We start from the raw sequence: 27,404 nt of genomic DNA on the forward strand, positions 1-27,404 counted from the left end.
AATAAGATATTAGATTTACTTATAAGTATAAATCATTAATACTTATAAGTAACTAGGGTATTACTATTATATTATTATAGATTAAATTATAATATAAAAAGAAGATATATTCTTACTATCTAGAAATCTACTTTAATAGAGAATACTCGAAGACGCTAATATATATTTAATCTAAACTCTTTAAGCGTATTAAATCTAATAGAAATAACTTTATTAGAGACTTTTATAGAAGACTTTCATAATGTCATATTATTAAACGCGTCTAGTATAATTATTATAATTATAATATTTAAATATTAATTTAATCTATTAATAGTAGATTAAATTTTATAATTTTTATAGCGTTAGAAAGCGTAAAGCGAGCTTTATAATTTAAGAAATTATAAAGTAATTATATATATCGTAAACTAAGTAATTTAAAGTGTAAAACTTTTATATATAAATTTTTAATAAGAGAGCTTAAGAGAGTTAATAAGCTAATTTAGTTAATCTAATTAAAGAGCGTAGTAACTTTAAATTAATAATTAATTATATATATAAATTTAAGATTTTCTAGCTTAACTCTATCTTATTCTTTTATATATATTAATATATAGAGATCTATATCGAAAGTTCTATACATGCGCTAAAACTCTTGGCATTCTTGGCAAATATTCTTAATATCTTGAATATCAATGCTTTGCATAGTAGCGATATCAATGCTTGCTATATATGATGCATGCATATATGATACATAGTAGCGATATTACTGCATGCATACGGGGTATATAATTGCGATATTACTGTGTGCATTATAGCGATAGCAGCGATATCAATACTGTGTATGCTTGCGCTGACAGGGGGACAGGGGAATAGGGGGAGAACATGAAGAATTTTAGTATATGTTCAGTACATGTCCAGTACAGTAAGTGGGCATCTTCTCACTACTCTCCAATTCTAATATGCCCAATGCTCAGAGCATCAATCATAACGACGGAACCAGACTTCAGGCACTTACTTTGGCCGAACATGGCATTGCAGCGAAGATCGTTACGGCCATTACAGAAGTCTCTCGTTGAATCGTTAGTCGCCTGAAACAACAAGCCCGTGACACCCTTACTGGAAAAAAAATCAAAAAAAAGAGAAGAAAAGAGAAAAAAAAAAAAAAAAAAAAAAATATAAAAAAAAATTTTTTAAAAAAAAAAAAAAAAAAAAAAAAAGGAGAGTAGAAAAGAAAAAAAGAAAAAAAAAAAAAAAAAAAAAAAAACAAAAAAAAAAAAAAAAAAAAAAAAAAAAAAAAAAAAAAAAAAAAAAAAAAAAAAAAAAAAAAAAAAAAAATAAAAAAAAAAAAAAAAAAAAAAAAATGCCAAGAGTTTTAGCGCATGTGCAGGACTTTCGGTGCAGACCTCTGTACTGATATCTTAATTGTTTTTCATCTCTTGCGTTATTTTTTTTTTTTGGGGGGATTATTAAAAGGCCGCGGGGGTTTCCCTTTTTACCAAAAAAATAAAATGGTGATGATGCCAGGTGATATAGATTATGATTAGCTTCTATCTATAAGTTCGTTATCTGCAAATAAGCTCCTTCGATCTTTTCGTAGTGCAAGAACAGCGTGGGATCATATGAATGGTCGCTCGCATCAGTTATACAGTCTTTATTGATGTACTTTATTTACAAATCGTCGCAGAGTTCGGCTTTAGGCTCGAACTCCAGCGATTTGTTAGTGGCAATAGGCGTCAGATATGCTCTTGCGGTTTCCAGCCCAATAGCACTTTTTAAGTCGTCAATTACCGCAGCGAATCGCTGCTGTATGTGCCGTGGTACTTCAAGAGTCGTGCCGGATGCTCATAGTGAGAGTTGCAAATTCCAGAATGAGGGATTCTAGAAGGAAGGATTTATTGGACAGCCTTGCGCAAGCCCCCACCTAAAACAACCGTAAGCCATCCGAACGTCCCGATGGTGACGATGCTTCGGTTCGCATCCGTTTCAACGGAAACTGGTATTATTTCTTACGGAAATAATACGAATAAAGTCATGTTAGCATTTGGCCCCCAAGCATGCCAGCCACCCGTATCTGCCATCCACCTCATTTATTACGGTACATAAAACGCGACCCGGGGAATCTGGGGAAGAATCAATCCATCCTTCTTGATTATCACAACAAGTCATATAGTGGTGTGGTGGTTGAATGTTGATTGAAGACGGCTGTAACAGGCTAACAGCCCGCTAAGGTACCGTATGTGCGGAGAAAGGCGCGCTAAGGCCCGTCCAGCCAATCCCGTCCCATCCCCGGCACCCCCCCCACCTTCTATCTTTGGACGCTATCCAAATGAGAAGCGAGAAAAGTCAAATTTTACTCCTTAGAAACTGTGAGCGAGTAGGCACTTTAGGGAGTAGGTACATACGCTCTTTGAGGGAGTAGGGACTTCAATGGAATAGGCACTTTCCGGCTTGTTTCGGGCCCTGAGCCTTGAATGTCCGAAGTGCATACGGTAATATTAGAACCTCGAGCAACCGCTGTTGACTGTGCGGCAAGGCTTTCCCGCCCCTTTGCGCAGTGTTACTTGGGCATGTTGATGACATTAAAGGGCACATGCACGATACACAGACAGCGTATCAAAACGACCCTGGCTGACCATATGTGTTTCAACCTGCTCACATTCTAGAAATCATTGGCTACATCCTGAAACAAACATGCAGAATTGATAAGCAAATGTAAGAGCTTTCAAAGGTCCGGACTTGGTGATTGGTATTCTCCCCATGATTGAGATGCTCCTAGTGGGGCATTCCTCTCAGGAGGTGGTTCATGGGGCTTTCAAGCTGAGACCCTGGAACAAATGCTCCAGGATATTACTACTGTCGCTCCCCCTAACGCTGGAGCTGTCAACAAAGACCCTTGTACTACATGATCTATATCAACAGAACTCCCAAATAAAGAAGCCAAACCCAGCCGAGACCCGCCTTTCTTTCCTCGCGGTGACGACCTCATGACACCAGGCTGGTGGTGTACGCTCATGGAGCAGTATACGCTTCTAGTCTTGCTTTGTTTCACAAGCCTTGTCAGCGCACGCAATCCCCAATGCCACACAAACGCGACGGCCGCTGTACAGCAGCTCAGTGGATGGAATTACCTAGGCTGTTATCACGATACCTGGAATGATCGATTGCTCAAGGCCTCAAGTGTAAAGTTGTCGAACAACACAGTTGTAGGTTGTGCCAAGTTATGCTCTACTCAAGGGCACACGGTTTTCGGCGTTGAGGACAACCTGGAATGTTATTGCGACACCACTCTTCACCCGATGGCGAATACCTCGTTGTCGGACCAAGCGTATTGTAACAGTCCCTGTTGCGGTGATGCTTCGGTATTGTGCGGAGGCGTTTGGTATATCGGTGTCTACCAAATTTCTTCTAGTGGCCGCGAGTTCACAACAAGAGACAGGATTGCTGTGGGCGTCAGCATCGGAGTCATGATGCTTCTAGCGGCCGTAATCCTCGGTTGGAAATACTACAACAGACGCAGTGTGAGCAAGTCTAGAAGCCTTCTTCCGCGCTTTGCATTCTGGACGTGCAGGAATAGCGAATTCAAAGGCAAATTCAAGCTGGCAGACCGCAGACCGTGGCGAAGATTGTCCGGCCGGTTCCAAAACCCTGTACGACATTGGCAAAACACAGTATGTTGGTAGCTTTTAATTGTTCGAGGACTTGCACTAATAAGAGTGTAGGGCAGTCACGACGAAGATTCACATTCAAATGTTACGAACGCCTTCAGGCAATGTGTGGCTTCCAACAGAGACTCACCAGTCATTGATGAGAAGCATCTACTACCGACCGACGATGCGGACCTCTTGATCAAGTAAGCAATATGTGCCCCTAAAATTCAGGCACAGTGCTAACGTGACTTATAGAGGACAGTGCGAAGATCTTCCAGAACTTCCAGGAGATAATCGGCAGCGCCAACCATACGAGGAGGTAATAAACCAGGTTGGCGGAAAAGTCGAGGTGATTCAATCCACCGAATGTGTGATGTGACTAATAGCTTTTGGCATAGGCTTTCAGCAAAGATATTCGAATAGCGATCGCAGGTGGACCGTATGCCCATGCGCGAGCGCTGCTAGATACTCAATGTCAAAGCGGGAACTGGATCTCTCGGCGACTTGTCGAACGCTTAGGCAAAACCAGCGAAATTTTGGGCGTCAATAATCCTCCAAGCCTAAAGGCCGTCAGCGGTCACAGCATAACACCCTATGGCATACTATCCCTTGACTGGAGGTGGAATGAAACAGGAAATAGAGTGCATCGATGCGATTTCTACGTCTTTCCTGAGTCAGACCATCTTGATATTATCTTTGGGGCCGAGTATATTGCAGCTGAGGACCTTGTCACCGTCCCTGTGTGCTCTTTCTCACCCCTGACGCAACATAGAAAGGATACCGACGGTAACTTCACCCTCAGCTCGCTTCCTAAAGAACCAACATTTTCTGACGGTCTGATTCTAGCTCAGGAGGCCGAGAAAGCCAAGGCAAAGCAGCAGCAAGAGAAGAAGAAGGCTGAGGTTGAAGCTCGAATAAAAGCATCTCGAAACAAGGAACAGTAGTAAAGCGGCCAGTCAAGTTAGTCGCGGGGCTAGTAGTAAGGCTAGTATATACGAAGCTGGTCGCTATTCAATAGACATGGCAAGCAATCGCAAGTGTTGGATGAAGCGTAGAGGGTATGGGTATTCTTGTGATATAGCACTCGATGTATGATACAGTCAAAGTTCTGCCGGTCTTTGTAGGAAGGCCTAGGGAGAAATTCACCGCGAGAGTCCTTATAACCCGACCCCAAGCATTTGCTTCCCATCGCTCCGCATCTTTTGTTAGGGCTTTGGTAGTCTGAACAATTCCGTGGTCGAGGATGCGATCGAATTTGTAAGCTTCGATCAAGAATCACTCGTAGCCAGTTGACCTGTACACTCTATTATTAGAGAAGAACTTGGGTCTCTCGAGAGCGCTCTTGGAACGTGAAAGCCCTGGTTCGAACATTGAGACTAACACCGTTTGGAGAACCCCTGAGCCATCTATCCCCTCGATGCTGTCCGCAAAACGATCGAACACAGATTCATTTCACCACGTCGTCTTTTATACCTCGTTCCTATAGCGAGGCTGGTCCATAAGCATTGGCTATTGAAGAGTATAGTCGACCCCTTGACTACTGCAGGCGTTATATCTTAAATACTTCGTATGTGATTAAGGAAAAATAAAGTTTTTTAAGCTCAGACGCTTCCCAACCTGACCGCGGAAACCCTCCGCCCTACACTCAATATGGTACAACAAGATTTAGACGCAGGGACAGTAGCAATTCTCGGGAGAGAGGCGGGCCGGTCTGAACAAGGGGCCCCTGGACACTTGGCACACTCGTAATATTAGCGGCATGATCTAATCGTAGCCGAATAAGAGATAGGGTCTGCAAAGATTCTGAAGACGATTTTGAAGAATTATTAAAGATTATTAAGTTCCAGCTAGCCTATTCGAGTTAACTTCCGCTAGGGTGTAAGAAGAAGATTACATAGCTACATGAGTGGTACGTGGATCGCGACTACTTTGACTTCTCTGATTATTTTGACGTTTTTTAGTCAAGGCCTACCCCTGCAATGCAACGACGCTAGTCTCTTACAGGGGCTATATTGGTCAATTGGCTTTTTGAAGTCTTCATGTGTGTTCTGAAGACTTCAGAACGCCCATGAAGCTGCAGCCAAGCAAATAGTATGAGGCCTATTAGTTACCTAATAGCTTAGGGTGAACTCGAAATCTAGCCGCATGTAGGCAAAATGTGGTCTTCAGAATCTTTGCAGACCCTATCTAAGGAGGAACATGTACTTCGGAACAAGTTCCTTAGTACGCGTGGAAAGTATTATGCTACGACCGCCTTATGAATATGGGTTTGCGTTTGCGTTGCTCGATCGTCCGATGGGACTATTCCTGGTTCCTTCGGTCGTAACAATCCTCGAGAATACTATAATAGACAATATCGTTACAAGATTGCCTCACCTCGTGTGAAAGAGCAGGGCGACGTCTCAATACTGTTGTCAATTGACAACCACGTATGTCGCCAGATACGTTCTAATGCAGGTGAGACAATTACATTGCCATGGGGCTACCAATCAGGATACAGCCCACGCTGCTGCTACAACATAAACCAGCTGTCAAGACCTTTTTCTTGCATCGAATCAATACCGTTGTCTTACGATGGAAGGTTATGCAAAATTGGCTTCCTTGATGGGAGCCAATCCTGAAGTGGCTATTCTTCGTCGGTTTGGAGCGATGAACGCTCAAAATCTACTATATTTTCAAGCGGAACTAGTAGCGTTGGAAGATGACCTTCGATATTATGCTGACCAAGACTCTGCATCGGATGACCTCGATCGAAAACTTTATTCAGAGTGCTGGGACTATCTCAGCAAATCGGACGATAAGAGTAGTGGTAGTGACGAAAGAGCCGGACAACAATGGCGGACAATGCTCAGGATACGTGAAAAACTGAAAGAGTATAGTTCGTCAAAGCCGATCCAACGAATCTATTGTTTCTCAATCTCGAATTTTGGAAGCAGTACTGAAACATCACAGACGAAGCGCTTCTGCACCAGACGGCGCTCGCAGGTCTTCAGAAGCCCAACCCCAGAGATCTCTCCTTTCTCCAGCAATGGATGGAATCTGTCTCAATGGGCAATGTGCGTCTGGTGGGCCAAGACAGTGATGTCTGGTCAAAGCCGGATAAATCAGACCTCATCGCTCTACAAGCTCGGCACGCCGACGATCCTCTTACGGCCTGGGTAACTAATACAGGGGTGCACTGGTGGCATCAGGTTGTTGGGAAATATCTGAGGGTACTGGTTTCCCTCCCACGCTGAAATAAAACGTCATTAATGATCCGAGCTTTTTGATGCTACTCTACATTGGAAAAAGCTTGGCTACTATCTTTACTTACTACGCCTTTACAGCAACCAGAAGCCACGAATTGGTCCGCCAATACAGTCTCCTACTCACAAACTGGGCTCTCCCGCCTCCCGTCCCTCGTCGGTGTAGTTCTAGCTTCTCTACTCTCCCGATCGCCTCCATCGTTGTCCTGTACACAATCAGCTCTGATCTAGTACGCTTGGTCGTGATTGGATTTTTCACGGCTGGCTTCTCAACTAGTCTGAAACTGGTGACAAATGCGAGACTAGTTGACGTGTTCACTGCTACTGCCGCGTAAGTACACATCTGTCCAAAGGGTGAAGAATATGAAGGCTGATGGAGTGGGTAGCTTCACTGCTGTTCAGGTGGTTTTTGTGGGAACGAATGGGAGTGCAGGTGGAAACAATCATTGAAAAGATGGAAAGGGACTCTCAGGACATAGGAGAAATGTGCGGAAGATTCAGGAAAAGCCAGCGACCTGATTGATGTCCTCCTTAGTCAATATATCGAGATAGATTGAATCGTAGAACAATTGCTCTAGCCTACACAATCAACCCGAAATTCCACGAGATATACTAAATCTTGTCAGACATGTAGATTCCGTGAACGGTCGCCGCATGATTCCTAAAACGCATCACACGGTTGAGCGTGACTGTCGCACATTCGGGAAGGGGGAAAGGGCAGGGTTCGCGGGGCCGAAAAGGGCGACGACGGTCGAAGTGCCGCTGCAACGAATATTTCAAATGTAGGTTGGTATGATCGAGGCAGTAAAGGCAATAGTCGGGTTTATATCTTACAGGAAAGAGACAGAGAATCGAGGAGTCCGACTCAAAGTCGGACTTAACGGTATTCAAGGGACGTCCTGCGTTATTCACAAGGACGGCAGAAGAGGAAATAGACAGCTAGGGGAGCGAGCAAGGTCTACCAGGACTAGGGGAGGGCGATTTAAAAAAGGATGAATTCGAGGGCAAAAGTACACAAGAAGAGAAAGGATGGAAGAAGAGTTTGAGAGTCGTAAGAAAGATAAGAGGAATAAATTTGAGAGAGCGACCTTGGTAATTGAGTGTCTTTCCTATTGTCGCCGCTTCTCCATGAAGGCTCTGCGTATGAACTTTAACCAGACCATCAACTTATGTAGTATCGTAACGAACCGCCCACACGTAACAATTTCTGATAAGAATGCCAACCAGACAGCAATTTCCTCACCTTCAAGAAGGCGCAGTCACCCAGGATCATTCAGACTCGCGTGACGGTCACCCGCGTAGGGGGTGAGGTTGCGGGCAGATTTCGTAGTCTTGGCACCCGTTATCGATAAGCATACAATTAGGGCCGATGCCAAGACATCACCATCCACCGCCTTGGAATGGGAGAAACTTTTTTGGAGTGCGATACATAGCCATCCGGATGGCTCCTGTCCAACCTCGTACCGCCGAATCATTCACCTACCCCCAGTCCTACTCCTTCCCACCATTCTTCACCCTCCAACCCAACCTCCAAACCCGCCTCTCCCAACTCCGCAAATGGTCCCGCCTAATCCAGCGGTACTGCCGGCATCACCACGTCTTCAAGCTTTCTCTGGTCGCTGCCCTCGACACACCCTTGTTCAAGAACGCAGAACTGAGGAAGAGGTTGAGCGTGAACGATGCGTTGCAAGTGGTGGATTGGATGACGAGGGATGAGGGTGGTAGGAGGGCGGAGTGGATCGATGGAGGGGTAGAGGCGAAGGGGGGAACGACGTGGGTGTATTGGAAGAGGCCTGAGGAGTGGGCGGAGGTGATTGTTGGGTGGGTGGAGGACACTGGGCAGAAGAATACCGTGCTCACGCTTTATGAGTTGATGAACGGGGAGATGACTGTGGGACAGGGTATAGTACCTCGCGAGAAAAGGTCGAAGTCGAATGCTCACGGAATGCTAGATTTTCACGGCATGGACGCCGAACTGTTCCACAGATCGCTGGCCGTGTTGGTCAAACGGGGCAAAGCGCAGGTATTTGGAAGTGAAGATCAACAGGGAGTCAAATTTTTCTGAAGGATGCCTGCATTGAGTGCTGCTCTTGCAGCCTGAACGTTACCATCACCGAACACTTTCCCACGAAGCCGGGTCTGATATACAGACGTTCAATCGCCACCCATCTCTCTCGACATGCGAATAAAAAAGGACTTGTGCTGTCACAAACGCTCCGCTCAGTCGTCCAAATGCCCCCCATACGCTCAAGCCGTAAGTGTGATATCCTTTTCAGTCAAATTATAAGAGTCACGCCATTGGTGCTTTTGCGACAGCGCAAGGTCCACTATCCAGTCGTGGCGGACAACGAGAGGGTTCTTGCCCATTCCGTCGATCATTTGCCGGAATTTCGGCCACAATTTCGCCTCTTCTGGAGTAGTACCACTGATAAGGTACACGTATCCGGGCGAACTAGCCTCGAAGTCCTCACCCTCTTCGTCCAGACCTGCTCGCAGCGTTGCCGTGAATCCAGCGCGAGCACGATACATGAGGCACTTGCCACCATTCACCTCCGCGATGGACTTGTATGTCTCAAAGCCGCCGTGAATGAGCTCGGTACAATAAATCGAGTACCCTCGAAGGAGCTGACCTTTGTTGCTCTTTGCTCGAACGAGGGAATCGCTGAGCTTGTAGCCCATTCGCTTTTCGCTCTCGGTGTCTTGCAGCAGATAATTCTCTGGCTCAAGGCGCTTGTTTTGTGAGAGGCAATCGTTTACAAAGTCGGTAGATAGGATAATGGGAGCGTGTGCCAGCGCGCAGATGAACTTTTGTGTGCGGAGGATATGAGGAGAAGCAAGATGAGTGCAACTGGCGACATCAGGGACGATCAGTATTCCCATCGCTCGAAGTCGTGCCTGAGTCATGTCAGTAATGCTCATAGCTGGTGAGCTGACCATTGTACTTACGCGCTCTTCGCCTTCCTTTTTGGCAGCACTTACCCACCCCTTGTATCCAGAGAGCGCCAAACGCATCGATGGAGGAGCAAGCCCCTTTGACTTCTTAGCCCTCTTCGTCGCCCTGGTCTCTTCATCTGCTCCTGTATCGGTATCTTCGTCTTTCGATACCGATCGCTTCCTGTTGACTTCGGGTACCAAATCTTCGCTTGACTTGCGACCTCCATGGGTAACCCCACCAACTCTCTTTCTCTCTTTTTGGAAAAGTGCGATATCAGGAGCGAGATCGTGCAACTTTGCGACTGCCTTGTCCTTTGCACTGCGACTGCCTGTGGTAGAAGGTGTCTCGTTCTCTTTACCCTGGCCGATGAATCGTGAAGAGGCTGGTGTTCGAACTGCGTTGCCCTCTGTATGTCTCCTATTCTCTTTCGAAGCCTTGGGGGTATGGCCATCAGATTGAAGAGCACGGAAAGGTACTTCTTGACTCCCCGCAGAACGCGATGGTTGGGGTTTCATGGCATTCGTACTCCTTGAAGATGTAGCGTTAGGAGGTTTCACAGACATTGGCCTCGGCACATCGTCACTCTCAGCAGAGGGATCAACGTCGGACCCAAGAGGGAAGAACATTTTTTCAACTGCCTGTTTGTCAATTGGCGTCTGCCCAACAACTTCGCCTAAGTTGGTACGGGTCGGAAAATGGTTGTAGCGCGGATCAGAGACGGTCTGTATCTGCCATTTGGCGTAGCTCTCTTCAAGCCAAAGGTGATTGACCATGTGAATGTTCCACTCCTTTGCCGCGTCGCATTTTTCACTAACCATATGAGCAGTAATTAGATGGGTGTTGTCCTCCTTCATAGTCTTGGTAAATTCTCCTCCTGCCGCTTTGGCAAGATTTTCCAAGTACACACGAGCCTCACCATTGTAATTCGAGAGACTGATACGAAATATACTGAAGCCAGGAAGACCCTGGCGAGCAACCGGATAGTGTAACAGCCGTCGCAAAGGAGAAGTCCATGCGTTGTGAGTGATAAGGTAATAGAGCCAAGCCAAGTTTCCGACGTCCTTCCCGGCCCTGGAGGCTATCCGGTAGTCAAGCGACTCTCGGTAATGACAGATGAAGATGTCGGCTTTGTATACGCTGCCAGTCACCATCCCTCCACCGTTTAAGATCAGATCTTCAATAGTGCCCAAAAGATGACTCCCCAATTCGAGATCCCGAGAGAGCATGACCTTCTTACCCTTGAAGACCGTGAGTTGGCGATGATTCGCGCTGGGTGAGCTGGAAGGCGTGGGCAGCCGATCAGGTTTAGGAGATGATGCACCTAGCATGTCTTGTCGTCCGGCCTCGGGTATACGATCTTCAGGGCGTTTGCGTAGGATCTCGGGATCCGGCAGGCAATAGGGCGCTTCATCAATTCGTTTGCCTAGTTTGAGGCAGTCGTCGAACCTAGCAAGAGTCAGAGCTTGTAATCGTCGCAGACTGTCGACGAAAGGCTTATTACCAGTGTGGCAAAACAAATTTACACTTGACGTTCCTGCTGATGGCCGTTTTGCACTTGTCCGAGTCCATAGTCAGGGCTACAATGTGGGTGACCATCTTCGATATTGAACTAGAGTACAGTCCACCCATGGCGAGAACGCCTCCGATGATAGCATCTGAATCTCCACTTGGTAGATCGACGCAACAAACGACCAGACCGGAGAAGAACAGCCTAGGATCTGGGCTGTATTGTCGAGGATTTGCAAGTCTGCCTTTAGCAATCGAGGCTTTCACCCAATCTGGCTTGACCACAGACTTCAGCGCATCGTTGGCTGCTCCGTACTCAGGGAAATCCGTTGTGGTTGAGATGATGTGCGTGATGTCTTGCAAAGGAATCGGGTCCGCGATTGCTGTCCTGGTTATCTCTTCGGCCCCATTGTCTTCCAGTAACTTGGCAAGCTGAAGGCTTGTGTCAGCATCATTTCTTCACTCTCATCTGTGTGTTGTAACACGCACCTCGCGTGCGCTGTCTCCTCGAAGATCCACGGTTTGCACGATGTAGAATTGGACTTGTGCGAATAAAGATTTGCTTTCTGCACCGTCCAGATCCATAGCGGCTACTTTCGACAGATCTAAAGGTGGTCTCTAAAGCCAACAAGCTCTTTTTTTATGAACAATATGAAAAAATGTGGCGGGCGCCTTAGAGATGGGGGCTTTGCGCAAATGTTGACTGAAGTCGCGTCGGCAAAACCGTTATCGATTGACGCGCCAAGCTTTTGCCACACGTGACCACCTTTAGCGGGGTTTGTTTCGGGCAGATCGTGATGACTGACGAGCATTTGGAATTGGGGCTGCTGACGGCGCATATTGGTCCACACATCGTCACCGCCTTCTCATCTGATATTGTACATATGGGAACACCGAGTTCATGCGGAGAGGAGTCCTCAATGCTTTCTAATCATGGCTTGACTTGATATGATTATTGAATCGTCTGTGCTGCCTGCTTGGTGGCCGAGCAGCTAGGCATTGCAAGGGGCCATTAATGATTGATTGCTGTATATATCTTCGAGACTTTCCCTGTTCAAATAAAAAATTTGTTCGCTCTTTCTACAGGGAAACTGCCCTTACACAATTGTACATAACTCGCAGCTCCCACCATGTCTCCTTCAATGTTCAGAGTGCAAGAGCATACTATTCCTTGCCAATATGTTCGAGAATACCCTGGAGCAACATTGGAAAATGAAGAAGATGATCTTGTCCTCCACGTCAAGCAATATACTCCCTTGGACCAGTCTTACACCCAAGCTGGTGCTATCACCATCATTGGTACTCATGCCAATGGCTTTCCGAAGGAGTTGTACGAGCCTCTGTGGGACGACTTATCTCAGGCTTTGAGGAAGCAAGGACAGACCATCAGAGGCATATGGATTGCAGATGTTGCTCAGCAAGGGATGAGTGGGGTTTTAAATGAAGACAAGCTTGGCAACGATCCTTCTTGGAATGATCATTCTCGCGACCTGCTGCACATGATCAACCACTTCCGCAAGGAAATGTCACGTCCTTTGGTAGGCGTAGGCCACAGCATGGGCGGGAATCAATTGGTCAATCTGGCCTATCTACACCCACGGCTCCTGACATCTCTTGTTCTCATTGATCCCGTTATCCAGACCGTTTCTGCTGCAGCTCCGGACAAATCACGTTTGTCGCATACCCAAGCATCAACATTCCGCCGCGATGACTGGCCTTCTCGTGTGGAAGCCGCATCATCGGTCAAGAAAAGCAAGTTCTATCAGTCGTGGGACCCTCGGGTTCTAGACCTATGGATCAAATATGGCTTGCGAAGCCTGCCAACAGCTATTTACCCCGACCGCTCAGAAAACGATGATGACCCTGTGACCTTGACTACTACCAAGCATCAGGAGGTCTTTACCTTCTTGCGTCCGAATTTTGACGGCTTGGACGCAAATGGCAAGCTGATTGTCAATCGCCGCACGCATCCAGATCTGGATCTGAGAGCCGGAGACACGTACCCATTCTACCGGCCTGAGCCACCTGCAGTTTTCAACGACCTCCCGCGCCTAAGGCCTAGCGCTCTGTACATCTTTGGTGGGCAGTCTGATTTATCCACACCTGACTTGCGGAAGCAGAAGGTGGAGCGTACGGGTACCGGCGTAGGAGGTAGCGGCGGTGCTGAAGCAGACAGAGTCAAAGAAGTGGTGCTCGAAGACGTGGGGCATCTTGTTCCCATGGAAGCCGTCGCAAGATGTGCTGCTGCCGCCGGAACATGGCTGGCGAGCGATTTGAAGCGTTGGAGGAGCGAGGAAGCAGATTTCAAGCGGGAATGGGAGGCAAAGGAGAGAAAGGCGAAATGCACAATCAGTGAAGAGTGGAAGAAGAATATTGGTGGTGATCCGAGGAGAAAGTCGGAAAAGCTCTGAAGAGCCTTGTACGAGAATATGAAAAGAGTCATGCAGAGAGAGAATTTCAAGCATTCTATCTCCCAAGAGGCAGGTTGTCAGAAGAAGCGGCAGTCTTCAGAGCTCTCGTCTTTTCAAACTCGCACACTGGTGAGTTACCGTTTAGTCTATATTCACTTCTATTGGTTGTAAAGATACCCTGTTTTCGAACTCTGAATCATGGCTGCAATCTAACAGATGTGCAATGCTGCTATTGCCCATTGCCCGAGCTACAAACTCCTTCAACGCAGACAACAAATATCCAGCATTCTTCAAGACCGATGACTCGCTGCCCTTAAGATCTCTATTCCATACAAATGCTCCAATCAGCGAGTAGGATCGAAATCCGTACCGCAACCTTGGCGTAAGAGATACTCGTGGCCTGTCGTTTGAGGCACATCTGCTGTGCCGATTGTGTATGCTGTCCACCCTTGATGGTCTTCTATGGACAGATCTGCGCCATACTATGAAAGGAGACGACCGACTTCGACTTTGGAATGCTCGTGGGTTTGAGGGTACCACATCAATTTGTGGAAATGTGTACTTGGGACAAGTAAGAATCTTTGTAACACATGATGAATCCCATAAGGAATGCGATTCTTCTTACTGGAAATATTGGTGATCGACTGCATCAACTGACGCTCCCCGCTCCAAGAGCAGCGAACAGACGTCTCGGGTTTTGTCCGGAGACATCATTTCAGCACGTCCAGCCGACTGCTTTACTCAATAGGTCTCTTTCCGGAAAGCGTTGTGGAGTGGTCTGTCATGAGAACGTTGACAGCACAGCCAACGGAGGTTCCGAATACAAGAGCCAGCTGACTTTGACATGGCTGCATCGGAAGGACAACCTGACTCACAGGTCGATTGTGATCAAACTATCATGTCGAAGAGACGGCCTGGGGTGACTATCGCGAATGCTGTGGTAAGCAATGTCATAAAAGCTATACGGAAGGCTGAGGCTCTAAATCTGTGACAGGGATGGCAAGTTCAGAACCACGATGGCTTTGTCAAGTCTTACATTTCGACTATGCGCTATGGCCCTTTCAGTGAGCAATGTGAGACTTGGCGGCGTATTAGCCAATGGTCTAGTATGCTACGATGTGTCATCTTAGGCGACAGTGACCCTGTCATCATCTCCGACGAGTTCACTGATGATGTCAAAAGCATCTTGGGACCTGCCCAAGTGAATTTCTTGATTTGCGGCGCAGGACATGATCTGCCTATTACCAAAAGCAGAGAAATCTTAAGGCATCTCGTGGAATTTTGGGATGTGAGATCAAAATCCGATATTGATCGTTCAGCAACGTAGAAGCCCAATAAACAGACGCAATAGCACCTATCCGTGGAATCCATCACTAATTGACGGGGTCTTCAACGTCGTCGTTGTGATATCTGTCATCTAAGACGATAAGAGACCTTCTAATCTTCTCCCGATAACTGGAACCCTGCGGTAGAAGTTTTTATGTAGATTACAGGCCAGTCTTGGGTTTACACACTCACCTGGTTCCACACATTTCTGGATACTTATGGAAACAACCGCTTGGGATTACGATGGTCTATGTCTATCTGCTATAATCCAAATTTCGTCAAGTTTTTTTCTTGGAAAGATCATGTCGAGCGCTACCATTCGCGCTCTTCGTCTGAACAACTTCTGGCAGAGACCAAAACCTCGGCCACGACAAGTCGTACTCATCCTGCCGTCCGTTCAAGCAATGCCTCAGCCAGATACCCCAAGTGATGTAGAAGTAGGCGCCGGTGCCGGTCATAAGATGCCTACAATCATGCGTTAGCAAACTGCTCTATTCAGCAAATCAGTGCTGATACGTACCACCACCCATGACCCTCCAAAAGGACCCCCCACGGCAGCCCAATGTGCCTTCGCCACACCCTCAGCTTCGAGCAATACACATTATCCAAACTCCAGATGAAGAAACCCCCAAGGAATGTCGTAAGACCAAAACCAATCATGAGCCACATCGTGCCCAGGATCTTTCTATCCCTCCTGTCCTCCCCTTGACTGACTAGCTTTTCATCGGCTGTCATACTCCTTTTGTGCAACAACTTGTACTCGCTCTCACTCTGCTTCAACCTCGGCCGCAAGTTCAATTCCATTACATACATGCTGCGCGTAAGGACGACAGCGGTGAGTATTGCGTAGGCATTCTGGTGGAAGGCGGGATCTTGAAGGTAGTGGTAATAGAGCGTGATGAAGATGGCGAGCGAGAGTAGGAAGAGCGCCAAGCAGAGCGAGAAGAGGCGGGAGCGCGAGTATGAGAAGGTCGCGTAACACATGAGGCAGGTGGTGTATATCATAGAGAGCTCGTCGACGAGCTGCATGGGATATTTGAGCGTTGCGTGAAAGAGGAAGCTGCCGGTCCCGACGAGTAGATAGCCAATGAAGCTGACAAGAAAGATGGTGTCATGGCCATGGTTGCGGCAGGATTGAATACCCCGATAGGCAAAAAAGACGAAGAGGAGGTTCGTGAGGGTATTAACTATCTCGGCGGCATATGGGGTCGCGTAGTAGTCCTTGTGGAGCTGTCAGTGGGGCCAATTGGAATCATTTTGGTGGAGTTTGCAGACTTCTTCGCACCAATTGATGGTGGAGGTGACTGGGTCCCAATAGCCACCAGCTGGGTTACCATATGCGATGGAAGGGAGCCAGGAAGACATCTTGAAGGTCTTAGCTGCTGATGCCACAGCAACGTAAGGTAGATCTTAGATGTTGACAAATGACCACGATTCCAAAATATTACGGTACTTATTACTTGAGGTAGATGCCGAATGGTACGCTAAGGGGTATACCCGGCGCTTGCCGATCCTCTAACCAAACTTATGTGCAACTCAGATTCTCGGTCAGCGAGACGCCAATTGAGATTTCCTCCAAAATATAAGCAGTTCACCAAGGTCTCCGGCCATTTCGAGTCTACTTTGTCCTGATTCGGCCGGTATTGGTCGTACAAGATGTCAATCCCCAATCAAGCTCTACAGAAGGTTCACCATATCCTTTCACTATTTCTCCCTGGCCCAGCTGATGTTGACACAGCTTGTTCAAGAAATCGAATCCCAAGCTCTCTCAGCACAGCGAGACATCAACATTGTCAAGACGGCCGTAGCAGCCAAGCAAAGAGACATCCGGATGCTGGAGCTTACCTCCACTGAGGTCAAGCAATTATCAAAGGACACAAAAGTCTACCAGGGAGTAGGAAAGATGTGCGACGTGCTCTCAATCTCTTCAGTCACTCTATGCTAATGTTCCTTCCTTCCTTCTTTCAGGTTCGTGTTCATGCCTACGTCCGACGTAGAGAAGCGGTTATTATCAGAAACAGCGGAGCTAAAGTCGAACATCTCGAATCTCAACAAAAAGCTGCACTCTCTGGAGCTTACGCACAAGAACAGTCGGGAGCATATCGAGAAGATGATTCAGTCAGGAGGGAGATGATACATTCGCCCCCCACAGTTAAAACTTCATTACGACGGAGGACTGCTCTACCTCTGATACAATGATCTGCTCAAGGGCACTGCATAGAAGCTTTGACGTCCAAGTATACCACGCGTCTACCCCAGTGCACGCAGTTTGGATCCTTTCGGATGCTCTTTCCAAGTTACACAAGCATAGTGACTACAATCAAGGGAATTGGGCCTTCCAAGTTTGTCAATGTTCAGCATCTCAGTTGTCGGGCTGAACATCGAGCGTCACAGCACAGCCGTATTCCCGTGTTTCAGAAGAGAATCGGGGTCTTCGGCCAATAATCCATGGGATGGCTATGGTTACTCATCGATGGACTTTGCACTTATAACACCCTCCTTGCCGCCAAGACTGCCAAGGTGACAAAATCCTGCTCGGGCCTCACCCCTCTTCCAGCGTAAGGTGAGCGCTGCTTTACGCTCTTGCGGCGCGGGCGACGGTCTCGCGAGCTTGGGTGATCCTGAATGCCATCTCGATCAAATCAAAAAACAAATGGCCTCGGCTGCAAGAAAGCAGGATACAATAGTCACGAGCAAAGATATATTTCTCAACGGCGCGGGCACGGTTAGCGGTGCTCTGTCGCTCATCCATAAGGAGGTCTGCGCATCGTATGTGGAGCAGAATGACCTCTTCGCTCGCAGTAATATCACCAACAGGATCGGCGCATGCAACTTAAGGTACCTGGGTACCCCAGCCTAGTTTCCAGCTCCAAACACGCTACATACTTACATGCTAGTCATTGGTCAGACACGTAGAAGAATCCATACGTGACTGCCGAGCATGTCTACTGATGTCGCTGTCAAATCTCGCAGCTCGAACTCTCTTAATATGCCTCCCTTGCTTCGTAAATCGTCGTGAGCTTCGGTCGAAGCTTCTTCTGATTACTCTGCGTGCTCGATCCTGCGAAGGCGCGTTCGTATCAAACCCAGACTGCAGGTAACGACTATTGAATCAACATGGTCTCTTGCTTGACCGTCGATACCCCGACCCCAAGTACCTACTGGAGTGGCAGCGCCCTGCTATTTGACGCGGACTCCAGAAACGTGCGGACGTACTTCACGACTGCCTTCACGATAGTCAATACCCTTCTTCCGTTCGTTGGGTCATTTGTCATTAAGAGGATCAATCAAAGAGCCATCCTAAAGGGCGCTGCTGTAAACAATAATGGCGTGCCTCTTAACCACTTGTCACCGTGGCTGTCCCTTACGTCCACTGTATTGAATTGGTTTAGAACGCGCCGATTCCCTGGCGGCCCCTTTGGCGTCGTGATGCTCTTTTCTGGGTTGATAAGCGTACTTTCCAGCTTCATTGTCAGCTACTTCGTCTTTGACTACACCTTGGCTGGGCACTGTCCTTTTGGTAAAGGAGTGGTTGTCAGTCAGGCAAATGCGGTCGTTTGGCCAGAGAAGACGCCGTTACCAGACTATTTTTACCCGACGCCCTTGTGGCCCGGTTCTACCATATCTGTCTCCTCTCAGATGATCAGCTACTTCAGCCGGCCGCGAGTGGGTCTAACGCTTACAATTGGAATCTCGCAGATTGCTAACAATGGTCTGGACTTCTACGCTCGGGATGAAGACATTCTAGGCGGCTGGCAATGCAACCGAGATCCTAGCCTTGCTGGGAAGCTCGCCTTTACCAACAACCTCACTCGTCCAAATCAGGGACTGCTGTAATCCCAGCTGGTTGATCGGGACTTGCTCTATACGAACACAATACTAGCTGACCAAGGCGCCCTCATCCAGCCTGGGTACTCGGATGGTCTGAATGCTTTCGCGAACTTGGTGGGATTGAGCTCCAGCCTAGGGTCTACTTGGGACGTCAAGGCAGTCATGATCTCAAATCTGTCCGGAGACTCGGATACCACTCAATTCTCGTTTACAGATCTGCACTGCAATTTGGTTGCAAGCCCGCAGATCCCTTCGAGCTACGCACACCAGGACCATGCACCTTTTCCTTTCCATCACTGACAGATCGAATTAGTAATACAACTCTTGAACTGATCCTCTCGAATACCGACGCCAGCGCTGTGCTCACTAACTGGGGCCCGCTGATCCTTGGTGCTATCATGGTAATCTCCCAAGGCAATGCTACTGGATACATGCAAATGCTCGAACTCACCTGAATGCGATGATTATGTCTTGGGGATCCAATGATAATGGCGATCACACTGCCTCAGTCTCCGGATGCGTACTTTCTCGTGCGGCTACCAACATTGGTGTTTGGCTTATCCTTGCCATCGAAATCATACTGCTGCTCATCCTTGGTGTCCTCGATCTGGTGACCTTGTTGGCACTGACGAGAAACAAAAACATATACGAAAAGATCAAAGACACGCCTAGTGACTTGGTGGACTGGCAGGTAGCCTTCTTTAGACATTTGAAGAAAGACAAGGAGGCAAAATTCGAGGCAAAGGACCTGAGGGCATATTCCTATGGCTGGGACGACGGACATGAAATGCTTGTTTTGAAGGAAACTTATGGTCGAGGGTCAGCGAAAAGGATGCAGAAATACAAAGCGGGTCCAGACCGGGATGACGATCTGGAGATGGAGGAGCACTTGAGTGGGGAAGAGCTAGGTTTAGTAGGCAAGTCAGTGGAAGGGCATATCGATACGTAGTACCATTCAAGCTAAGACTGCGAACGCGTAACGCTAAAGTATCGGTTCTATAAGGAGTATCGATTCTATATATCTAGGCTCTATGACTTACCAAATCCATATCTTTTGTTTCCTAATGCGTAAGCTTGTCTGACCTGGCAGGCTCTTACACAACTCTGATATGGAAGTTGGATACCTGGCGGCCTATGGAAATGAATAGATCCTGGCCGCCCCCCCGGTCTTTGTTCCGTCCCTCGGCAACCCTCTTTGGAGATGCTATATATCTAGGCTGCGCGAGAGCGTCCGTATTTCCATCCGTTCAACCATGGGGGATTGGATGAGTCGGTGGGTGAGTGAAGAGCGCGCATCACCCCTGGTTACCTACCGTAGCGCGCTCGCTAAAGCGGCAGGCGAGCCTCGAGTTGAGTGGGGGGCAGACCTTCAGCTGCGCAGCCTACAAGGTGCGGTACGGGCTGCTATGACTTGCCACTCCTCCACCTTCGAAATGCGCAACAACCGTTGCTGCTGATTGCTATACATCATGCTTGCTCTTGCTGGTACCCACAAGCCCTTGGGCAGTCGTTGGCTCCTTCCTCCAAGCAGACTATCCCCCAGCGCTGTGCGCCTTGCGGCTTGTAGACCCGTATGCATTCCCATCATCGATCATAGATAGACCTTGGCTTACATTTATAGATCCTCGCCTATCAACCTCTTTCCTCCGCGTTTTCAACCACATCAGCGTCTCTTCTATGGCCTTTCGGCAGATGGATGAGTTCTGCGAGTAGCGGAGATTCCTCCGGCGAGGGCAACCGCAATTGCACCAACACTACTGGCGATGGCAATCGGAACTGCACAAATTGTACAAACTGCTACAACTGTCGCAATTGCACCAATCGTACAAAATGTTCCGGGTGTAGGAACTGTACCAATTGCACCGACTGCGTCGACTGCCGCAACTGTACCGACGGGAATGGATTGAGAAATGCAAGAAATTCGACTTCGTGAGGTGCAGAGGCGCTACTCAGACAGGACTGTACATTGGATTTCGAAGTCGCACAGGAATATTAAATGATGCACGTAAGAGCTGCTGGGCTTGCCTTCGTGGAGGAGCCGCCATAAAGACCATCCAGGCGAATATCTTCACACCGACCAGGATTGACAATTGTCGGCAGAACAAGATATCTCACTGACTTGTTGAACCCTCAAATTTTCAGTGATGTAAATCCTCCTCCGATAACTCAGAGGCCGTCAGAGCTTTCCCCGGAAACCCTAAAGTAGGCGAAATGTGGGGTCACTAGCGCGCGAACCCCTTCGATCGTGATCACGAGACAAACCCCGCTCCAACTTCTATGCCTCCCTCCCTATCACTGTCCCGTACCGGATCGTCTTCTCTCATCCATCAACTAGGTCCAGCATCTGCAAGTCTTCAATCGAATCTCATCCATCAAAGAAACATCTAACTCGTGCTTCACTCCCATCAACGAACATGTCAGTCGATGCAGCACCCTCGGACCTTACCAAGGTCGACTCGGCCATCTCTGGCTTGTCATCATCTCCTCCTGACGATAAGGCACCAGTAAAGGGACACCGGAGAGCGAGCTCGAGTGCAGCTGGAGTGTACAACATTGCTGACTTGGGTAAGTCAAGCAGAGGAAGCTGTTATTGGAACAGTAGCAATGGATGTGCGGCTGACGTATGGATAGAAAAGGAAGGCAAGGAGCTGCTAATAGCAAAGGAGACGCAGAAGCTGAACTGGTAAGCCACGTCAACACCCAAGAGAAAGACCTGACGCCGTAACTCCGTCACCGTCATTGTCATTGTCATCGTGTGGATTGCACGAATAGATGCTGACATTCCGGATCAGGCGGCTCAACACATCACCAGCCACGCTGGATGAGAAAGAGGTTCTCAAGAAGTTCCTTACCGAACCTCCGGTCAAGAAGATCGATCTCCACTTCCCGTTAGGGCTTGAGGTCACTGCGCGGAACCTGAAGGGTGTGACCATCAAGGATGCATTAGATGCAATCCACAAGCAGTTCAAGAAGAAGGTATGGTTACATTTTGCTTCTTTGTACGAATCAATTGAGGAGATTGTGACGCTGATGATCTTGACCGTGCAGGCCGACGACGAGATGGAACTCCCTGTCCTTGCGGGCTTCGAATGGGACAAAGAAGAGTCGTGGACAAGGCTGATCGTTCATCAGAAGAAGGAAGGCCAGGCATCCCATGTCGGCAAGAAGAAGGGCAAGAAGGGAAAAGAGGACGACGAATAGAACGTCATACACCAATCCCGCTCACCGAGTTGGCTCAAAGCCATAGACCGGGATGCAAACTATGAGGCGCAATGGAGGGTGAGGATGGGAATTGTATCAACAGCTGAGTTGCAGCAGGAAATCGGCACAGAGACAGTGGCAACTGCATCCAGGTATTCAGGTACTTTAGCTGCATCAATGACATGTCTCTGCTCTGCTTGCTCCTCTTTAAGTCAAAATCAAAATTAGGAGCAAGGCTTTAGTAGCAATATAACAGTCCTGAGATCGTTGATGTTTTGTTGAAAGGGGGGGGGGGAAGAATAGGTGGGGTAATTGCAAAATCAATGTGTGGGAAATTCCCAAAAGCGGCTATCAATGTTTCTGCTAAGCGCGGCTGCAGCCCTAAAGCCCTATCAAAGAACCAATTCCCGCCTTCTTCATTCGCCAACGAGGCCGGTGAATTGGTCCCATCCGTCCCCACCAATTCCTCACCAGTATGGAAGAACGAGCCTCGATCCGTCCTGGGCTACCACTCCCAAATCCTACCGTATCATACTGGCAAGATCCTCCCTCTAGTCTTTCCAATAACAGAACCACGCCCGAACTTCCCACAACCGTAGACACTCTCATCATCGGCTCTGGCATTACTGGCACCACGCTCGCCTACAGGATCCTCAGTCAACCTTCTCCACCCTCTGTCCTCGTGCTCGAAGCCCGTACCGCATGCTCAGGCGCAACGGGACGAAATGGCGGGCACACGAAGTGTGTCGCCTATCGTGAGATCTTGGATAATATCAAAGATCTGGGGGAAGAAGAGGCTGTTAAGATAGCGAGGTTTGGATACAATTGCATGAGGAACGTACATGCTTTTGCTAGAGAGCATGGTATCGCGTGTGACAGTTGGCAAGGGGACACCGTCGATGTGATCTATGATCAGGCCCAGTGGAATAAGGCTCAAAAGGCTGTGGCAGAGCTCAATAGAGTGCTTGGTGACGATGACCCAGTCGCGCAGTATAAATTTTGGGACGCTGAAGAGGCTGAGAAAAAGTTCCTGGCACAAGGCTGTCTGGGCGCAGTCTCTTACGAAGCTGGAAGTTTGAGTGCATACAAGTTTGTCATTGGCATCTTGGCTCTAGCCCTGGAGAAGGGTCTGAACTTGCAGACGGAAACGCCTGCATTGAGGATTAGAAAGTGCGAGAGTGGCCACAGGGGATGGATTGTAGAAACACCACGCGGTGCCATTGAAGCGGAGAGAGTGGTTCTGGCAACGAATGGATACGCAGCACATCTGCATCCACCACTTCAAGGCGTGATTGTGCCACTGAGAGGGCACATGACCGCTCAGCGACCTGGGTCAGGTCTACCAAAAGACGGTCTGGCAACGACATATTCGTTTATCTATGACGATGGATACGAATACATGATACCACGTCCACAAGGTTCAATGTTCGCAGGCAACATTATGATTGGTGGCGGTGCCACGAAAGGGCGAGACGAGGGCATTTGCGAGTTCGGAACCACAGATGACACCACAACTGATGCTGTCATACTCAAATATGTCGAAGACAGCGCAGCTGAGCGATTCGGCTCCAACTGGGGCCATGACCATCCGGAAGGCCGTCTGCGCAGAGCCTGGACGGGAATAATGGGTTACTCCTCAGACGGATTTCCCCTCATTGGACAGTTGCCTGACGAGAACGACCTGTACATCGCTGCATCTTTTCAAGGATCAGGAATGGTGTTATGCTTTGAATCTGCAAGAGCCCTATTTGAAATTATGAGCCAAGAAGACGAAGCGCTGGACCAGTGGTTCCCAAAAGTGTTTCGTATTACACGTGAGAGGATGCTGCGCAAGTTTCGAGGGAGACTCCACGCGAAAGTCCCTCCAATGGATCTTGAGATGAAGAGTCAACCATGATTTTCAACATCAAGACGTCTTAGAACGCCCTCCTATTTGGAACTCAGGCTTTTGTCAAAACAGAAACTACCGGCCAAGAGCGACAGCATTCAATACTTCTCGGGATTTCCGACTACTTGTTTGAACTATCCATGCGGAAGGCTTGGGAAAGAGGGCATTGTCCTGGTAGAATCTACAAGACTGAGTCGACATTATCATGTAACACTGATTATTACTACTCTAAATACGAGACACATCTCGGTGCTAGAACAAATTTTTGAGCCTTTCGAGGACATTCTCTGGCTGCGGGTACCGGCAGGTGGCAAGAGCGCCGATCTTAGGTCGTGCAGAAAAGGTGTGGTGGCATGGCCAATCCGTTGGGACGTCTCGGACTCGAACCACACACCGAGGCAAGTAAGGTCATGTCCAATCCCGGTCTCTTGAGTAGCATTGACCAGGCTGGCAAAAGGGCATCCACAGACCTATTAGGCAGCATGTCGAAGACAACTAGAATGTGGACGAGACCAGTGCCAAAGGCATGATGACTAACAAGTTTGGTGTACTGAAATGAAATCAAATGTTAAGCAGATAATAAAATCAGGCATCGATCTCCAACAGAAGCGTTGAACAGGTGTGACACCGCCCATCGAGTAACACAGAGAGGCTGAGCAAGAGTCCTAGGCGCCAATGAGCTGCATATCGAGTCGAGTACCGCGAGGCTGGCACGGTGTCTGATTTGCTCTGCAACTCACAGGAGTACTGGACAATGCAGCAGAACCGCGGCCATTCTCTGATGAACGCAAAGGTTTCCAGGAAAGAGCAAGCCTAGACGCTCTTTAAAAGCTAGGTCGACTTTGATTGGATCAGATTGGATCAGCTGCCTCGTGAAATCTTCCTGTTGTTTTCATGCAGGACCTAAATCTTTCGGACGAAAGCCGATGGTGATGAAACCCCTCTCCCCAAGATGCTCTGTTTACACTTTTACGTCGTCAAGTCTGGCGACTTAATCGCATTTGAAAACTAATTCGCTGAATTGACAGAAAAACAAGGCTCCACTTCGAGTCCTTTTGTCCGAGCCCTAGCTGTTGTAACTCATAGGAGAGCTCACTGTTAAATGAAGAACCAGAAGTATCGGTTGTAACGGCCTTCTCGGTGGGCGTTTGGGTATCTTTACCGCAATTGGTTGGACATAGCTTCCCTTTTTCTGTTGGCATATATTTTTAGAAATGGAGATGCAGTTGTAGCCCTGCCTACCGCTCTGGAGCCTTGTCCCCAATACACGTGGTGCATTCACTACGAGCCCTCGAGACGATACAAGGAGCAGCTCGAGTCATCTCTGAAATCGCTCTCCCTTTCCCTCTTCTGTCTGAGTTCGGCGGTATATATATATCAGAATGGCAGGGGAAGAGTGGATGAGACAGGCTATTATTAGTTTTGGTAAGCGTAGAATACAACAAGAAGATCAACCATATGCTGATTTTGTTACAGATGGTGGTGGCATCAGGGGCTATGGTAGCCTGCTTATCATTCGAGCGCTCATGGAGAAGGTAGGGATTGAGGAAAGGCGCATAGACCCTGTCGTCAAGTCGAGTTTCTCGCCTTGCCTGTACAAGCCCACAAAAATTGGGTTCAGCACACGCTTTACAAAGGACGTCGAATCGTTCGAAGCCACCGTCGTGACAGAGACCAATCCAAGTGGCTTGTCCAATGATTCTCTTTTCTTGCCATGTCATTACTTTGATTACGGTGCAGGGACCAGCACCGGGGGGTAAGTCATGTCACCCGTTGAAGGACAATAGCTTACTGACAGATGTCAAGTCTTATCAGCATTATGTTGTTCTGTCTCCGCATGACGGTCCATGATTGCATCAATGAGTACAAGATATTGGGTGATAAGATTTTCGGTCACCCAAGGCCGTGCTCGTGGTTTGGCATTCTGTGGCCCAAGTATAGCTCAGACTCCTTAAAGAGTGTTATTAACGAAGCTACTGGAAGACATAGCAACACTGGGTACAGATTGAACTACGAAGTCGAGGAGCAGCTGTCCCAATGGTTCGCCGAATGCAGATATTCCGTTTAGTTTCGGAATTTCAGCTAAGCGCCTTTAGTATCGTTGTTGCCTACCCGGACAGCAACGCTCGCGGAGATGTGCCTTTCCTGTTCCGTACCTATGAGCCGCCACTCTTGGCTCGAGACGATGTATACGAGAAGTTAAAGTCAGATCCTAGACACCACCCATCGGCGATACCTTTGCACAAAGTGGCCCGAGCGACTGCAGCCGCCCCGGCGTACTTCCGCCCAGTCAGGATTTTCCCAGCTCACAGAGGTAAACCTCTTCCTGCTATGCGATTCAAAGACGGTGGATTTGGGTGCAACAACCCCAGCGAAGAAGCTTATCATGATGTCGTGGAGGCTCATGGAGGACTCAGCCGAAACATTGGACCGTTCATAAGCATCGGAACAGGTATTGGAAAGTTTAGATTGTTTTCCAACAAGATTGGGAACTTTCGGGACGTCTGCGCGAATGCTATTGCAGCCCTGAAAAGACCTGCCTTGACAACCCTGGCCGACAAGTCCATGTCTTACCTGGCGAACTTTGATAAAGCGGAAAGGTTCCCTTATTACCGATTCGATGGTGGTGAGGTCCTTGGTGAGGTAGCCATGGACGAGTGGAAGACCCACAGATCAAAGAATCGCAGCCACGAGAAAAAGCAGCCGGGAGCCAAAACATTGGAAGACATTCAAAGAGCTGTAGAAGCATACCTGCAACAGAAAGGTGTGCAAAGAGATCTAGAAGATTGCGCTAAATTGCTGGTTCAGAGAAGACGTTTCCGAACCAAGGATTCATCGAGGTGGGAGCGGTATGCGACGACCTCGTATTACCTGTGCAAGAATGGCACCTGTGAGAAGGCTCGCTTTGATACAGCTCTGGGTCTCAGGCATCATTTGGAAAGCTACCATGGCTTCGAGGCTCGCGGTACAGTGGATGAAATGCTAGAGCAATGTCGCAACTATTGGTGGCTCTACCCTGGTTGACGGTAGTACTTTTAATGGGGGACTATCTAAGGGTGGTGCTTTTGGGATAATTCAGCTCGTACCGCAGGGGACAGCATTATCACTCGTACAATTCATAAAGAGTGCAATGACCAGCGTTGAGTCCTCGCGAGTGTCCATTTCCCAAGACGCAAACATCGAGATAGTGGTTGAATTCATTAGAACCCCTATTTTTTTCAATTTCGAGGTAATAAACATGATGTTTCGCCGATATCGATAACCAAGTTTACAATTTGGGCTTCCAGCCGTTCTTCTTTGACAGTTCCCGGTTCCATTTCCACATTCGGCATGGAATGAAAGCAGTAAGTCTTGGGCCTCCTACAAGTAGGGAAACCTATCTACAGTTTTGGGGTAGCATTGTCTTACCCTTCCGCCTCCAAGCAGCGGGTC

At 48.2% G+C, this 27,404-nt stretch overlaps 10 protein-coding genes across 10 annotated transcripts; 8 read left to right on the forward strand and 2 right to left on the reverse strand.

The window, feature by feature from the left end:
* Positions 1–6,203: 6,203 nt before the first annotated feature.
* On the forward strand, positions 6,204–6,865 carry HO173_011888 (uncharacterized protein; the record flags this gene model as incomplete). The annotated part of the gene is made up of 2 exons (XM_037313762.1): positions 6,204–6,507; positions 6,582–6,865. 2 exons carry the CDS (start codon positions 6,204–6,206, stop codon positions 6,863–6,865), a joined length of 588 nt encoding a protein of 195 aa, XP_037159277.1.
* Positions 6,866–8,315: 1,450 nt separating this feature from the next.
* HO173_011889 (uncharacterized protein) lies at positions 8,316–8,939 on the forward strand (the record flags this gene model as incomplete). The annotated part of the gene is made up of 1 exon (XM_037313763.1): positions 8,316–8,939. The coding sequence occupies one exon, from the start codon at positions 8,316–8,318 to the stop codon at positions 8,937–8,939; it is 624 nt and encodes a 207-aa protein (XP_037159278.1).
* Positions 8,940–9,121: 182 nt separating this feature from the next.
* On the reverse strand, positions 9,122–11,900 carry HO173_011890 (uncharacterized protein; the record flags this gene model as incomplete). The annotated part of the gene is made up of 4 exons (XM_037313764.1): positions 9,122–9,769; positions 9,821–11,255; positions 11,311–11,747; positions 11,805–11,900. The coding sequence occupies 4 exons, from the start codon at positions 11,898–11,900 to the stop codon at positions 9,122–9,124; spliced, it is 2,616 nt and encodes an 871-aa protein (XP_037159279.1).
* Positions 11,901–12,445: 545 nt separating this feature from the next.
* HO173_011891 (uncharacterized protein) lies at positions 12,446–13,726 on the forward strand (the record flags this gene model as incomplete). The annotated part of the gene is made up of 1 exon (XM_037313765.1): positions 12,446–13,726. One exon carries the CDS (start codon positions 12,446–12,448, stop codon positions 13,724–13,726), a length of 1,281 nt encoding a protein of 426 aa, XP_037159280.1.
* An 898-nt stretch (positions 13,727–14,624) lies between these two features.
* HO173_011892 (uncharacterized protein) lies at positions 14,625–15,053 on the forward strand (the record flags this gene model as incomplete). Its single annotated transcript, XM_037313766.1, has 2 exons — positions 14,625–14,666; positions 14,721–15,053. 2 exons carry the CDS (start codon positions 14,625–14,627, stop codon positions 15,051–15,053), a joined length of 375 nt encoding a protein of 124 aa, XP_037159281.1.
* A 277-nt stretch (positions 15,054–15,330) lies between these two features.
* HO173_011893 (uncharacterized protein) lies at positions 15,331–16,417 on the reverse strand (the record flags this gene model as incomplete). The annotated part of the gene is made up of 3 exons (XM_037313767.1): positions 15,331–15,517; positions 15,573–16,273; positions 16,328–16,417. The coding sequence occupies 3 exons, from the start codon at positions 16,415–16,417 to the stop codon at positions 15,331–15,333; spliced, it is 978 nt and encodes a 325-aa protein (XP_037159282.1).
* Positions 16,418–16,708: 291 nt separating this feature from the next.
* HO173_011894 (uncharacterized protein) lies at positions 16,709–17,186 on the forward strand (the record flags this gene model as incomplete). The annotated part of the gene is made up of 3 exons (XM_037313768.1): positions 16,709–16,738; positions 16,791–16,957; positions 17,021–17,186. 3 exons carry the CDS (start codon positions 16,709–16,711, stop codon positions 17,184–17,186), a joined length of 363 nt encoding a protein of 120 aa, XP_037159283.1.
* A 983-nt stretch (positions 17,187–18,169) lies between these two features.
* On the forward strand, positions 18,170–19,832 carry HO173_011895 (uncharacterized protein; the record flags this gene model as incomplete). The annotated part of the gene is made up of 2 exons (XM_037313769.1): positions 18,170–18,885; positions 19,298–19,832. 2 exons carry the CDS (start codon positions 18,170–18,172, stop codon positions 19,830–19,832), a joined length of 1,251 nt encoding a protein of 416 aa, XP_037159284.1.
* A 1,465-nt stretch (positions 19,833–21,297) lies between these two features.
* Positions 21,298–22,084, forward strand: HO173_011896 (uncharacterized protein; the record flags this gene model as incomplete). The annotated part of the gene is made up of 4 exons (XM_037313770.1): positions 21,298–21,448; positions 21,515–21,566; positions 21,676–21,859; positions 21,932–22,084. 4 exons carry the CDS (start codon positions 21,298–21,300, stop codon positions 22,082–22,084), a joined length of 540 nt encoding a protein of 179 aa, XP_037159285.1.
* A 475-nt stretch (positions 22,085–22,559) lies between these two features.
* HO173_011897 (uncharacterized protein) lies at positions 22,560–26,996 on the forward strand (the record flags this gene model as incomplete). The annotated part of the gene is made up of 4 exons (XM_037313771.1): positions 22,560–23,898; positions 25,449–25,728; positions 25,788–26,012; positions 26,069–26,996. The coding sequence occupies 4 exons, from the start codon at positions 22,560–22,562 to the stop codon at positions 26,994–26,996; spliced, it is 2,772 nt and encodes a 923-aa protein (XP_037159286.1).
* Between the last annotated feature and the right edge of the window lie 408 nt (positions 26,997–27,404).

The sequence above is a fragment of the Letharia columbiana genome, assembly GCF_014066305.1.
Source record: "Letharia columbiana isolate WasteWater2 chromosome Unknown Sc0000070_s0, whole genome shotgun sequence".
Lineage (NCBI taxonomy): Eukaryota > Fungi > Ascomycota > Lecanoromycetes > Lecanorales > Parmeliaceae > Letharia > Letharia columbiana.